Source organism: Camelus ferus, chromosome 25 (assembly GCF_009834535.1).
Source record: "Camelus ferus isolate YT-003-E chromosome 25, BCGSAC_Cfer_1.0, whole genome shotgun sequence".
Classification (NCBI taxonomy): domain Eukaryota; kingdom Metazoa; phylum Chordata; class Mammalia; order Artiodactyla; family Camelidae; genus Camelus; species Camelus ferus.
Genome location: NC_045720.1, coordinates 34,653,233 through 34,667,166, shown reverse-complemented (window position 1 = coordinate 34,667,166; position 13,934 = coordinate 34,653,233). Strand labels below are relative to the sequence as shown.

General features: G+C 39.1%; 1 protein-coding gene across 5 annotated transcripts in view; it reads left to right on the top strand.

The window, feature by feature from the left end:
* Positions 1-13,934, top strand: part of ESRP1 (epithelial splicing regulatory protein 1) — a 48,957-nt gene that overhangs the window by 7,534 nt on the left and 27,489 nt on the right. For all 5 annotated transcript variants that reach the window (XM_014565398.2, XM_006191980.2, XM_014565397.2 and 2 more), the window contains exons 5-10: positions 8,120-8,218; positions 8,354-8,408; positions 9,660-9,770; positions 9,895-10,027; positions 10,123-10,165; positions 12,298-12,599. In XM_014565398.2, coding sequence (XP_014420884.1) covers positions 8,120-8,218; positions 8,354-8,408; positions 9,660-9,770; positions 9,895-10,027; positions 10,123-10,165; positions 12,298-12,599 — 743 coding nt within the window. The remainder of the gene's footprint in view (positions 1-8,119; positions 8,219-8,353; positions 8,409-9,659; positions 9,771-9,894; positions 10,028-10,122; positions 10,166-12,297; positions 12,600-13,934) is intronic.

Below are 13,934 nucleotides of genomic sequence, written 5' to 3'. Positions count from 1 at the left end.
GCTCCATTTCAGGCACCTCACACTTGAAATCTTGACTAGGATCTCATGGCCATTGAGTAATGCATTCATTGAAAAACTAGGGGATTTTATATTTATTTATTTAAAAATGGATTCATTTTAGCCTAGTTTCTTTGGGCTTACATTGTTAGAGTCTTAGGTTTTATTGCAAATCAAAAAGTGGATTTTAATCTGAAATGTTTTTATTAACATTTTATTTGTAGATTTTTTTTCCCATTCAACAGATAAAGAAATGTTATCAAGCTTTCCTCTCTGTGGTTTTGTTTTACATTGCTGCTGTGATTATTTTATGACTCCTCTTCAGAGGAATCATTACTTCCCTGATTAGACCACCGATCTACTTCCTCAGGTCAAAGGTGATCATACCAAATTTAACTATGCAGAGGATTTCTACAGTGTCTGAACTGAAGAGTTGTTCTATTATTTCAGATCACTAAACATTTTCCTTTCTAATATGGAAGCGGCACTGGATTTGGAAACCAAAAGATGCTTATTACACAGTCTTGATGGTTTTGCCAAGTAGACAGAGAGTCATTTGCTCCTGAGGGATTACCTGTTCCACCAGGTAAACCAGCAGGGGAGGGAGGGAGGTTCTTGCCAACCCTTGGAAAGGAACACGTAACAGAATTTGCAGCTTTGCTTCCCTGGGAAAGTTACTTGCCTTCTCCAAGCCTCACTTTTATCTCAGGTACTCCCAAATGAAAGTTTTGTATACCGTCAGGTGCTATATAAATGAAACAGTATGACCACTTTGATAAAAGAAAAGGTTTACGAATTTCTTGAATGCAGCCTTGGTTCTTATTTTAGCACTGATTTTCCTCTTTTGTCATAGTGTTGGTTCTAAAACCACTTCTGGTGTTAGTGTTGGGCCTCTGAGTTATTCCAGCTGCAGTCTTGTTACCTGCTTTTTGAGTTATGCAGACCTACCTGGAGAGAACAGCAGGTGGCATTTTGTAAGCTTTTTACGTATCAGGTGAGGTGGTAAAGGTGTGAGGATAGGGATTGGGGCCCATTTTTTTTTTTAAAGGAAGAAATTTATCATAGATCCCTTGGGGAAATTAAAACTAGTTGTCTACTGCTGAAAAGATATTTTGATTATGGGACTTTGTATAATGACTTATCTGGTTTTGTGGGGTTTTTTTGTTTGTTTTGTTTTTTAAAGAACAGCCCTATTTCCACTCCCCACCCCCATGTTGGATGGAATTACTTCCTCCTGGTTTCTTGACCTATTTTTGTTAGCTTTGTTATTCATGAGCTAATTTATTCTCCTTAATCTAGATCTCTACCATTGTGTTTTTAATAAAAATATGGCCTTGTATGGAGAGCAGGTGAAAGAAGAAAGCTATCAGTTGAAAGCTTACTGTATATCCCATCAATAGCCTCCCGAGAGCCCCCTGGAGGAGGTATTGCCCCCCTTTTTATTTTATTTATTTTATTTTTATTGAAGTATAGTTGACTTACAATGTTGTGTTAGTTCATGGTGTACAGCAAAGTGATTCAATTATATTTATATTATTCATAATCTTTTCTGCTATACTTTATTACAATATATTGAATATAGTTCCCTGTGCTATGCAGTAGGACCTTGTTCATCTGTTTTATACTTAGTAGTGTGTTATCTGCTAATCCCAAACTCCTAATTTATCCCACCCCCACCCATTGCCCCCTTTTTATAACTGGGGAAATTGAGGCTTAGAGGTTGTTGTCTTAGTTAGATGTGTCAGCATTTGAACCAGTCTGATTGCAAACGCCCTGTTTGTTAACTGCAGGATAATAATCTAGAATTTATAAAGATCATTTGAGGGGGAGTTGGCCACTTAAATAGATTATCTCCCTTATAATATTATATCCTGTTTTCTAAGACTAAGGCATTCAGGAGGAAAGGGAAATTAATTTTGTAAAATTTCTATCCAGTTGTAGGGCACGAGCTGTGTGACGTTATTAGTGAGTGCCGTTCACTAGAGCAACTTTACATCATCAGGGTTAAAAAACAACAGCAGCAACAACAAACACAGCCACCGTTGTCTGCCCACCCAAGAGTTACAGGGGTGTGTGTGTGTGTGTCACTGTCTCTGTGTGTTTCGCCATATCTTGGTGGGGATAAAAGATAATGTGTTTGTGTGGGCGTGATACTAACACAGTGACATGGCCTGTTTTCCTCATGTATTAAAGATGAAGATGATAGCCTTGCTAGCAGAGTGGTTAAGAACACCAGTTCTGGAGTCAGATTTATTGGAGGTGAATTTATTGCACCTCTCAGCTTCAGTTTTCCTGTCTTAAAATGGGAACTGCTGTAAGGAAGAATAAGATATGCAGCCACTTAGCCAATGTCTGCCCTGCTGCCCGCTCTCTGGTGCTGACTGGTTCCTCGAAACTCACCAGGTTGTTAGGTGACTCGGAAGAAGAAAGACAGCTGCCAAGGACTTTTCAAAAGGGCTTCCTTATTGATTTAAAACTTTATCAATAAAGTGCTCACTTCAGCCCCACATATGCTAAAACTTTATCCATGAAGACTTCCTTATTGATTTAAACTATTTTACACCTAATTTTTTTTTCTAACCTTGCTTGAGACTGGGTGATAGACCTTTTAAAACATGAGCTACATGTTAGTACAGGTAAACTACAGGGTTAATTTAGCTTCTCCATTTGTGAAATTGTGTGTGTGTGTGTGTGTGTGTGTGTGTGGTTCGTTCTGCACTTACGTGCTTACTGGTTATGATCAGTTGAGCTGGGCCTTTGCCATTGCACAAACCTTCATTGCTCTTCTTAAAAAGTGGCAGCAGACGCTGAATCCCCTTCGGTGCCCTTCTGCATCTGAAAGGGATTTGAAATATCACCAAGTGTACAGCTAAGCTAGGTTTAGTAGTTGCCCTTGTTGGCTGAACGGGGGAAGGAATTGCCTTTGGCATCGCATCAGCATGAGATGAGCCAGATCGGCGAGTCCTCTGGCTTGTGGTCTGTAATAAGTTAAGTGACTAGAAATACTGTATATTCTTGGCCAGCACTCAGAGTTGCTAGGTTAACTTTGTGTGGTTTATTTTGACTATAAAATAATTTACTTTTAAAATGTGAGTTTGAGAATTCCAAGATAGTTTTTTGTTTGTTTTAGAATGCTTTGGAAGACATCATGTGGTCTCCTTTTCCTAATTTTTTTTAACCCCTTTTTATCTCCTTGTCCTAATTTATTTATAATTTTTTTTTCTGAAGTAGAAATTTTCAGCTCTCTTATTGCATTAACCCCTACTTCTATCTTATTTCTTCGAAGGTATGATTGACTTGTTGGTTTTGTGCTTTGTTGGAATATCTCCTGAAGTGAGATTTGTCTGGAAGGATCTTGGGTTTTTTTCCCCTCTTGGAAAGATTAAGCTTCTGAGGAGTAGAGTTAAAACCATGGTTTTAGATTCTTCCCCCAGCATTTATTACTGGTATAAAAAAGTCCTTGTTGCCTTGGCTCCTAGTTAAATCCCTATAAGGAGCATTCTTGATTTGTTTTCTTTCAAAGCTCACTTTAAAATACAGCAGATTACTTACAGAACCAATTCTTTTGAATTATGCAACTCATACAAGGGCAGTTTAACACTTCTTTCCCATCTTTCCTTCACATAATTGTAGGAAGTTCAGTTCTTAGTTGGAGCACAATTTCAGCTTTTCTCTTGCCATACTTTGTTTGCTGTTCCTTTGTTCATTAGCACAGGAATTTTATTGAAATACATCTGGCAATATTGGCAGTTATTGTACACTGTAAATAAAAGATTGTGTTATATTTTAAGAAAGAGTAAACAGCAGGAGGGGAAGAAACAAACTTTTCTGGGGATGGTCTATGGCAATGAAAAATGGCTTTGAGTTGGAATTTTGAATTGGGATGAAATTATAACATAGTTTAAAACTGTACTTGCTTCACAATGTATTTATTTTATATTTGTACTTCTCTGAGATAGAAACTAAAAACTTAGTTTTGAAAAGATGTTGTTTACAAGCGAAAGTTGAGGGTCCTGAAACCAAATGTGCTGGTTTTCAGGAAGTCGGAAAGGATAACTTCTTTCTAGTGGAATGAGTTAATATTGACAGGCTGGATGAAATTTCTCTCTGAATTCCACCTTCGGAATGATAGACGCATGGGTTAATTCCTGAACCGTGTTTCACAGAAAGTGACACTAAACATTCCTCCTGGTCAAATACAGGGGAGCTCTCAGGACTTCTCCAAGCTCTGTATAAATGCAGCCCTCTGCTCAGTCGCGGCCTGAAATGCGCGTTTTGTTCCCAGTGTGTGTGTCTGGCTCTTCCCCGCCTGGCGTTTCTCACGTGTAAAGCCGGCTAAGCCTGTCGGTACTGTCGTGGCTGCCTAGAGGGCAGAATGACTAAGTTGCATGACAAGCTGCAGCCATAAATCAGGAGGCCCAGACGCATCTTTCCTTCCCTCAAGATCAGACGTGCAGCAGGTCATTCAGTATAGAATCATAAATTGGTAGGGGAAAGAATTAGTACTAAAACTTGTTTCTTATTCCCCTGTATTTGTTGTTCATGGGACATTCCGGTAAGAATTGCGAGTTGAATGAATCTTCCAAAGACTGTGGGTGGGTGGTTCAGGCCGGCAGGAGGTTGGGTGACTTTTAAAAGCTGCTAGGAGCTTAGAGCAGCTGGTCTTCCTGGTGTGTGACGACTTAAAGGGAAACATGCTGGGACGTGTTATGTGGAACCAAGTTAGCCAAATGTCTAGAACATATTCTTAATTCAAAAGGAGAATTCAGTAAACTTAATTTTTTAGCTCCAAATCTATTTATTCTGCAGGCTACATTATGTTGTTACTTTTGATCCATCTCTTTCCCTCTGCTTTTATATTTACATTCGGAAAGCTTCTCACAAAGTATTGCTCAAAACAAAACAAATTAAGCAAACCTTCTTATCTCTGTGCAAGCAGTTACATACACGTAGTCAAATCAGAGCTGTTTGGTAATTCCAGCTTCATTACCTCCCAGCTTGGGGAACTGGGTGAGCTACGGAACTTCTCGAAATCCTAGTTTCTTCATCTGTTTGTTTTATTGTTATCTACCCAGCAGGGCTATTGCAAAAATAGGAGGAAATAAACAGTGTTTGGCACAAATGATGTGTCATAAAGGCCATTTATGTCAGTAGATTCTTAGAAGTGATAGTTGCTCTGGTAGACAGAGAGAGATCAGAGGAAGGTGGCCCTGTGCTCAAGAAATGCGCACTACAGTTGAAGAGAGTACTATTTTCGAGATAGTCTCTAAACAACTCTTAAATTGACGGTTGTGATTTAAGAGCGGTTAGGAAAGGATTCGGCGCTGAGCGGGAGTTACCTGTGGTCCAATTTGGTTAAGGGATTAGAAAGATAACCCTAGTTGTCACTGATTGAAGAGAAAAAACTGGTTTGAATGGAACGTACTTTCCTACTTCAGTTCCTCCAAAGTTTCATTTCCCCCCAAGATTCTGTTTGGGGATGGAAAGTTACGATGTGGCAAACATTCCTGTGGCGTTCCGGTTTTGGCAGTTTTCATGTCTCTAGATCAGAAGTCAGCAAAGTTTTTCAGTAAAGGGCTAGGTAGTCAATATTTTAGGTTTTATTGCAGGCCACGTACAGTCTCTGCTCATATTCTTTCTTTACAATCCTTTAAAAATGTAAAATCCATAATTTGCTCTGGGCTGCACAAAAACACGCAGAGGATCAAGGGTTGACTCCTGAGTTTTCTTGCATGTTCCTTAAGGTGCAGGGCGTGCGTGTCTCTGCTGATGGGTTTTGACACAGCATCAGGTTGGTCCTTACACAGTGTTTCCTTGGTCAAATTCTTTCAAAATTTCTGTCCAGTAAATGGTCTCCTACCAGTAGAAATTTTCTCTGAAGGATCAATGGATAGTAAGGGGTTAAGCTGCAGCTTTTGGGAGCTGCTAGCTTATACCTGTGGTTTGCAAGCTGGCATGGGTTTTGCCCACCTGGGGACATTGGCCATGTCAGATAGTTTTAATTGTTAATAACTGGGGGTAGGTAGAGGTTAGCATGCTACTAAAAATCCTATAGTACACAGGGACCCTCCCCCCTTCCCAACAAAGAGTTATGCCTTACATACCACTGATGCCAGAGTTGAGAGACATTGACTTGTATACGATGGCACTGGCCTCTTCTCTATTTCTTGGATACTTTTCTCTTTGTTTCACTGTAGGCCCTTACAAGACTGAAAGTGTTAATTAGAATTGTAGGGTTCCAGACGATTGTTTGGTGGCAAAGTTTACCTGATAAACTATGGCCAGTCACAGCTCAACTTTCTCAGTTCTATAAGGATCCTTAAAGTCCCCACGTGTCCCCAGAAAACTTAGGGCAGTTGTGTCCCAAAAGCATCTTCATTCTTTGGTTGTAGTTTTTCTGTCCTGTCATCATGTCCTTTGAAAATGCCACTGAATTAGTAGATACTTCACAGCACAGCCTTCCAAGGATAATCATTTTAATGATCCCAGTCGGTGGTCATTGCTCTGTTGCTTGAACATCTCCTGGGACTGACTTTCTAATCCCTCAGTGGGCAGCATGTTTATTTCATCACTGGATTGATCTAAAGGGCAGGACTGCAGGGGGAGTGCAGAAATTATCCACCGTTTTAGCCTGATGATTATCCTATGAGTACATAAATCGGCATCTGGTGAGTTCAGATTTGTTTAGTCTTAAGTGTGATGCTTTTAAAGTGTGATTATCATGGGTCATGAAAGTTGGTCACCTGAGAGTTCTAGGAAGACAGGGGGGAATGGTACTTAGCAAATGCCTGCTTTGTGCCCTGGGCTTGTTTTATCTCATTGAATCTTCACAAAAGCCCAGGGAGGTAGTGATTATTGCAGCTTCAGCTTTGCAGAGAAGCTGAAGCTTAGTGGGGTTAAGTAATTTTCCAAGGGAACGTATGGCTGCCTTTCTGCAAGTAGTGTATTTAACTGCAGCGATGTAGCTGGTTGAGAGACAACACGAAAATGAATTTTCCTAGCACAGTGGGAAAGCAATGCCATGTCTCTTTACTGGAGGAAGGAAAGAAGCTGAGGGGATGAAATGGAAAGGGATTTTGAATGGAGAGTCAAAAGGAATAATTCTTCAGAAGATTGACTGACTTTTAGTGGGAGAGAGATCTGAGTTGTTTTTACATTGTACCCCCTTTGTGTGCAGTAAATATAGTACCTACCAACTTTTTCTTAATATCTGTCTTCATTTTTTACCCTTATTACAAAGTACCAGCCAGAAACATTTTTTATAAAATATGGCAAACGTCTTAATAACCACCAACCAGATGGCTGTTTTCATTTAAAACTCAAGAAAAGATAGTCCCATAGTATTGTTACATGCATTGTACTACATTACAAAGTGTATGCGAATTTATACGTAACACAAAGTGACTATAGCACTGAAACTTAGAAATAAAGAAATTAAATATATCAGTGACCATTAGCTTCCTGAGGTAACTATTTTGACAAAGATACATGCTTATTTTAGAGTGTAAATTAGCAAAACTTGATGGAAATCTCATCTTGTTGCACCTTCAAACCCACCTTAAGCCATGCGTTTCTTAGAAGCCGTGTTTCCTGGCTTACCAAACGCTGTGCTCAGTTAACCAAAAGCCACACAGGCCAGTGCTGGCTCTGAGTGCTTGAACTGTTTCTATAGGTTTACTCTCAAAGGACAAGCATTTGCTGCCATCCAGGATGGCACTGTTATGGGGCTCCAAAAATCTCCTAGGAGGCTAAATCTTGAAGTCATCATGTCCATTGCCTTGTGTGTGCTGTAAAGGTAGGATTAAGGGTCCTGTTAACTTTGTTGTGCACTTCATGGTTTGAAATTAAAGCACTCATTATTCATGCATTTGCTACCACTCAATTCATGTTATTACTCCTCAAGACAGGACTGTTTTGGCCATATTAACCCAAGTGGGCAGTTGGAGACTTCAGGAAGCATGGCTGAAATCCAGACTTGATGGCAAGCAGCTATTCTGAGATTTCAAAGAATTGTCAATCAGATGCATTTTACTTGGCTTCTTGGCTCTGGGAGAATTTAATTTTGGGTTAGAAGTAACTTTGTTTTACCTCCCCAAAATGTTTCCTTAACTTAATCTCGCAGATTTAAATTTTGAGAAGAATGGTTCAGCCTCCCGGTATGGAGCCTCTCAAGTTGAAGATATGGGCAATATAATTTTAGCAATGATTTCAGACCCTTATAGTAAGTATTAGCATTCCAGCAACGTGGAACCTAGAATCTGATCCTGCCCATGTTCCCCCACCTGTACTTCTGATTTCCTCCCACAGCTTTGTCTCCCTCACAGCTAAAAAGGTGACTTGTATATTCTCATTTTAGATCACAGGTTTTCCGATCCAGAGAGAGTAAATTACAAATTTGAAAGTGGCACTTGGTAAGTACTTGAGCACTATTCTGTTGAGCCTTTATTGATGTGTTTATATTCATATTGTGTTTTTTTAACTCCCCCTTATATCTTAGCAACTTTACCAAGCCTGTTGGCTATTCGTTTTTTAATACTAGGTCATTTATCAAAGAAGTTTGTACTTTAAAGTAAGCTTAGATGTTGGGAATAACATTCAATGAAATATTTGTGTCCTTAGTCACTTGTGACCTTAGATACAGCATGTGTTTGTGTCTGTGGTTCTGATTTTAGCCTCTCTGACCTGTCCATCCTCACTGGAAAACTTCCAGAGGAAAAATCATAGGCTTTAAAAGAGTTCACAAGATTTTTACTGAGATAATTTTAAGTATTATCAGCTCAGTACTTGAAAGCAAAGGAAATGACTGGGGAAGCATGAGATGGTGGTATCTCTGATCGTAATCACAGGGAGACCTGTTTACGTTTGTAAACCACTGCAGTGAACTGTGTGAGTTTGCTTGGTGCCTGAAGTGAACAGAAACTTCTGACATCTTTGCTCATAAGAGAGACGCTGCGTCCTATTTAGATGTGGAGAAAGTGACTCATTAGGAAAATGTCTTAGGAGTATTGAAAATAAAAATATGGGAGAATAGAACATCAAAAGGTGTCAAAATATAGAATAGGTGATTTACAAATGACTCATTAAGGGGTGGAAACTCCCAAGCATTTCCATAAACACTCTCTGTGATGGCTCCCCATTTGATATGGGTGATATTTAATGGCAAACTTCTGACCACATACACACATTACTGATGTGGGTTAATTACCAGCTTTATGTGGATCTTAAGTTTTGCTGTTAGACTGGATTTAAACCCCAGTGGTGTACTGGCCAGATCAGGGAATGAATTTAAACCTGTCCTTTTTGGCTCTGTGAAGTCACAGGCCATCAGGGTATTGGGAGAACTTCACTTCCTATGAATGGATCCTGGGTTCTTCTCAATTTGCGGCAAGCAAGCAGCAACCCAGCTGATAGGTGGTTTTCTGGGTCACCCAGCTATGCTGCACCTGCAGGGGCAGAGGTCTTTCTATAGAAACCACCTAAGGATACTTTGAACTGTGTCCAAATAATTTTTGAGGTTATGGAGTAAGTCAGGCTGTATCACGAGTCTGTCTGAACTCCAAATAAAGAACCCCTCTTGTGCACATAGTGAAGTTGTCTTCAGGGATCACAGGTCAGACTGCCTGGTGTTAATCGTGCAATCTGAAGTTCCGCTTGGTCCACAGCAGCAAGATGGAACTTATTGATGACAACACGGTGGTCAGGGCACGAGGCTTACCATGGCAGTCTTCGGATCAAGATATTGCAAGATTCTTCAAAGGACTCAATATTGCCAAGTTGGTTTTCCTTAGTCTCTATTTCACTTAACAATCCCAAAGGGATACTAGGTTTTTCTGTCATTTTCTCCTCACTGTATTTTTATTTTTTTCCCTACTGCCTTCTGTTCTGTTATTTTAAAAGGGGCGGTGCAGCACTTTGTCTGAATGCCCAAGGTCGAAGGAACGGAGAAGCTCTGGTCAGGTTTGTGAGTGAGGAGCACAGAGACCTGGCGCTGCAGAGGCACAAGCATCACATGGGGACCCGGTACATTGAGGTGTGTCTTCACAGCCTGAGACTCCGGGCACCTTGTGTGAGTGTTAACATCAGGAGGCTCAGAAACTGCATTTCACTTCCCTTTCTTTTTTTTAGGTTTACAAAGCAACAGGTGAAGATTTTCTGAAAATTGCTGGTGGTGAGTGCCTTTCAAATAAAGTGGCTATAATAAGAATCGAAAATTTTCATTGTATACCAGGGATAGATAAATAGGGTCATGAATAGTTTTTATTTCCCAACGAAACATAGGAATTGACTTTTTTTAAGTGGAGGTAAGACATGTCCAATAGTATCAGTATAATGCTCGCCCTTGGGCTTGAGTCAACCAACTGTGGTTAAATAGTCATTAAAAATAGTATTATACAAAGGTCAAAAGGTCATATAATGTTGTGTACAAAGGGAAAGAGTTCTTGAAAGAAATTAAATAGAAAACTACCTTCAAACAGCCATATCAGAATACCTGAAATTGTTACATGTCTGCTTCTAATTTTTCTCTTCACTTCCTTAACTCTTCAGTGGCCAGGAACATGGCAGCTTTCTGGTTCTACTATTTTAGGATATGTAGTGTTTGTAGTAATATTGTGGATATGTAGTGTTTGTAGTAATATTGTGTATATGTAGTGTTTGCAGTAAAAAGAAAGAAGTGGGAACAGATAGTCTTTAATTCTTGAGTGATTCATAACTTTAAAACCTAAAAATAACAGATGCATTAAAAAATGTTAATTATGGTTTGTTCCTTAGACTTTTTTCTGTACCTGTAACTGTAAATTTCTATTGCTCAGTTCATACTGCTTTAATTTTCTTTGTCCTTTTAGTATATTATGAATATCTTCAGATGCTACTCAGTTTTCTAAAAAATTTTAAATATTTGGGGTTTTTTGCTTGTTCATAATGCTTTTTTTTTTTAATTGAAGTATAGTCAATTACAATGTGTCAATTTCTGGTATATAGCATAATATCCCAGTCATGCATATATATACATATATTCATTTTCATAGTTTTTTCATTAAAGGTTATTACAATTCAATGTTAATTGCTTATACAGTGTTATATGTACTGTAATCTTTTTTCAAACAATCCCATTGGGCATTTAGAGCTTATTTCCAGCTCTTCACTCTTTGTTGCAGTAAATATTTTTGTATCTCATTAGGCTAAATCTCTAAAAGTAGGACAGCTAAATCAAAGGATGTGGGTGGCCTTTTAGGGGCTTTTGACACCTATTGCCAAAATATACAAGGGTGGCTTTCACTTAAATACAGAGAACATTTATATCCCTTCACTATATAACCCTGTTAAAAATCTTTGCAACTGTAAGGCCAGTAGTAACAGCATCCTGTTTATACAGTTTACTAGTATATTTCTTGCATTTATTTCTCAAAATAAGGCTTCCAAATTCAGAGCTTCAAGTTGAGTAGTGTTTCCAAAGTTCCCAAAGCAATGTTTGACATTGTTTGGGGATAAAGTATATTTGCTATGGTCCTGAGGCTCCATGGTAATTCCATCATACATTGCAGATGACAGAGTTAACTGGTGTTCACATCAATGCTGGGGACTGCGTGGTATGTGGGTAGCGTGATAAGAATTTGCTCTTAGGGAAAATATTACTAGTGTATGAACTCGAATGGTGTATGTTTGAGTATCTTCTGCATGCAGCACTATACAAAATGCTTTATGTGTTAGGCAGAGTGTTGATAAATGTTGAAACTAGAAGCCAAGTATATTCCTTTATACCATTCTCTCTACTTGAGTATGTTTGAAGCTTTCTTAATAAAAAGTTATTGGGAAAATAATGAAAATCACTGAAGTGCTTTATATGTAATGATTTACTCTCATAATTTATGAGGTAGGTAATTTCACTCCCATTTTACAGATGAGGAAACTGAGACACAGAAATTAAACTTGACTGAGATTACATCTTAGTAAATGGCAAAGCAACAACTAGATCCAGACATTCTAGCTCCAAGACCTGGGCTCTTAACCACCATGATGACTAGTTGCCTCTCCATGAGAAAAATATGGTGGTTGGCCCATGATTTTACTGTCAAGCTACTTTCCTAAATTAAGAGAGATGTTTTATGAAAATAGTAGGGCGGAAGTTTGAAATATGTGGGAGGAGAATTGTGATTCCTGGGATGTTATTATGAATTCACTTGGGAGTATGGGTCTTAATTATGAATTCAAGACATTGCCAAGAATTTTACCATTTTAAATTTGGTGAAGTTGATGACTTAACCATTTCTCCCCATACTTCCCGATATTTGTCTTCCCCAGGTACATCGAATGAGGTAGCCCAATTTCTCTCCAAGGAAAACCAAGTCATTGTCCGCATGCGGGGGCTCCCATTCACAGCCACAGCTGACGAGGTGGTAGCCTTCTTCGGACAGCATTGCCCCATTACTGGGGGGAAGGAAGGCATCCTCTTTGTTACCTACCCAGATGGTAGGCCAACAGGGGACGCTTTTGTCCTCTTTGCTTGTGAGGAGTACGCACAGAACGCACTGAGGAAGCACAAGGACTTGTTGGGTAAAAGATACATTGAACTCTTCAGGAGCACAGCAGCTGAAGTCCAGCAGGTTGGTTTTTAAGAGCATATTGGTGGTTTTGCTTCATTTCTGTTCTTTATTTCTGAAAACAATCCTGTATTATTCATTGTTTTAAAAGAAAACTTGGAAATTACAGAAAGTATGTGCATGAAAAGAAATCTTATTCTGTAACCAAATGACGGCCACTATTGTCCTGAATACACACAGAAAAAAATACCATGTTTTAATATAACTGAAATATTGCTATACGTATGCTTTTGTATGCTGTTTCAAAAGTTTACTCATGTCTGAAAATTTTGATCTCTAATACTATGTCTCACAGAGATATATCATTTATTTACAAATTCTATGGTATATTTGAGTTGGGGTGGGGTTTTTTTCTATCATAAGAAGTTTCTGGTAAACATGCTCATAGAACTCAATTTCTGATCAATTTCTTTAGAACTGAACATAAGGTGAGCACTTCTAAGGTTTTAATGTGTTGCCAAATTTATTTCCCAAAAGGCTTGATCAGTTCCATCCTGTTGGGGACAGTGCAAAGTGCCCTTTTGTCCTGTTACTACATTTCAGAATTGAGCGTTGTTTTTGAGGCGCAAATGGGGCAGTCAGTTCCTGAAAGCTCACTGAGATCCAGGCAGAAAACCATCTGTAGGGTCTCAAGCCTTTTGGCTCCTCCTCTTGATTTGCCATCTGAACATTTCTCTTCAAGGGTCAGTTCGTATTTCCTTTGCAACTGAGACCATGCAGACTGCTTCCCATGGCTCTTCAACTTATCCTAGTTGGCTCCCACAGTAGAACATAGTCATTTTAATGATTACTTTGGTCTTCTCTGCAAGCAGTTCGGACACTGACTATTATTTCTGTGAGTTTGTAAAATGGTTTTGTCAGGCTAGCCTCTGCAAAGCCCATTGTGCGTTACAATTGAAAATAATTCCCCCGAGTTAAATAGAGCCGTTCACCTGCTGGGGGTCAAATTGATTTTTACACCTAGAATGAGCGTGGGTGAAATGCCAAGTTCCGTGGTCTGTCGTACTAGTGTTCTTGACTCCAAGCTACGAGCACACTTACAGTTTAAACAACTCTGTACCTTGTTGAAAATGAGTATCATAAATTCTGAATTTCTGAAATATGCTGCGCATGTTTGAGTCTTCAAACATTCCATACATTCTTCCCAAATTAGTAGAATTTTAATTTTAGATTTTTACTTGGAAGAATAGTTTGACAGAAATCATAGCTTAGGTGGACTACGCCAGGGCCCCGGCTACCGTAGGCTAATTGCTTCGGGTGTTTCCGTGTGACTCTAACATAAGATGGTTCTGAGTGTGGTTGAGCTCCCTCTCCAGCCTCCTGTCCCTAATGATTTAT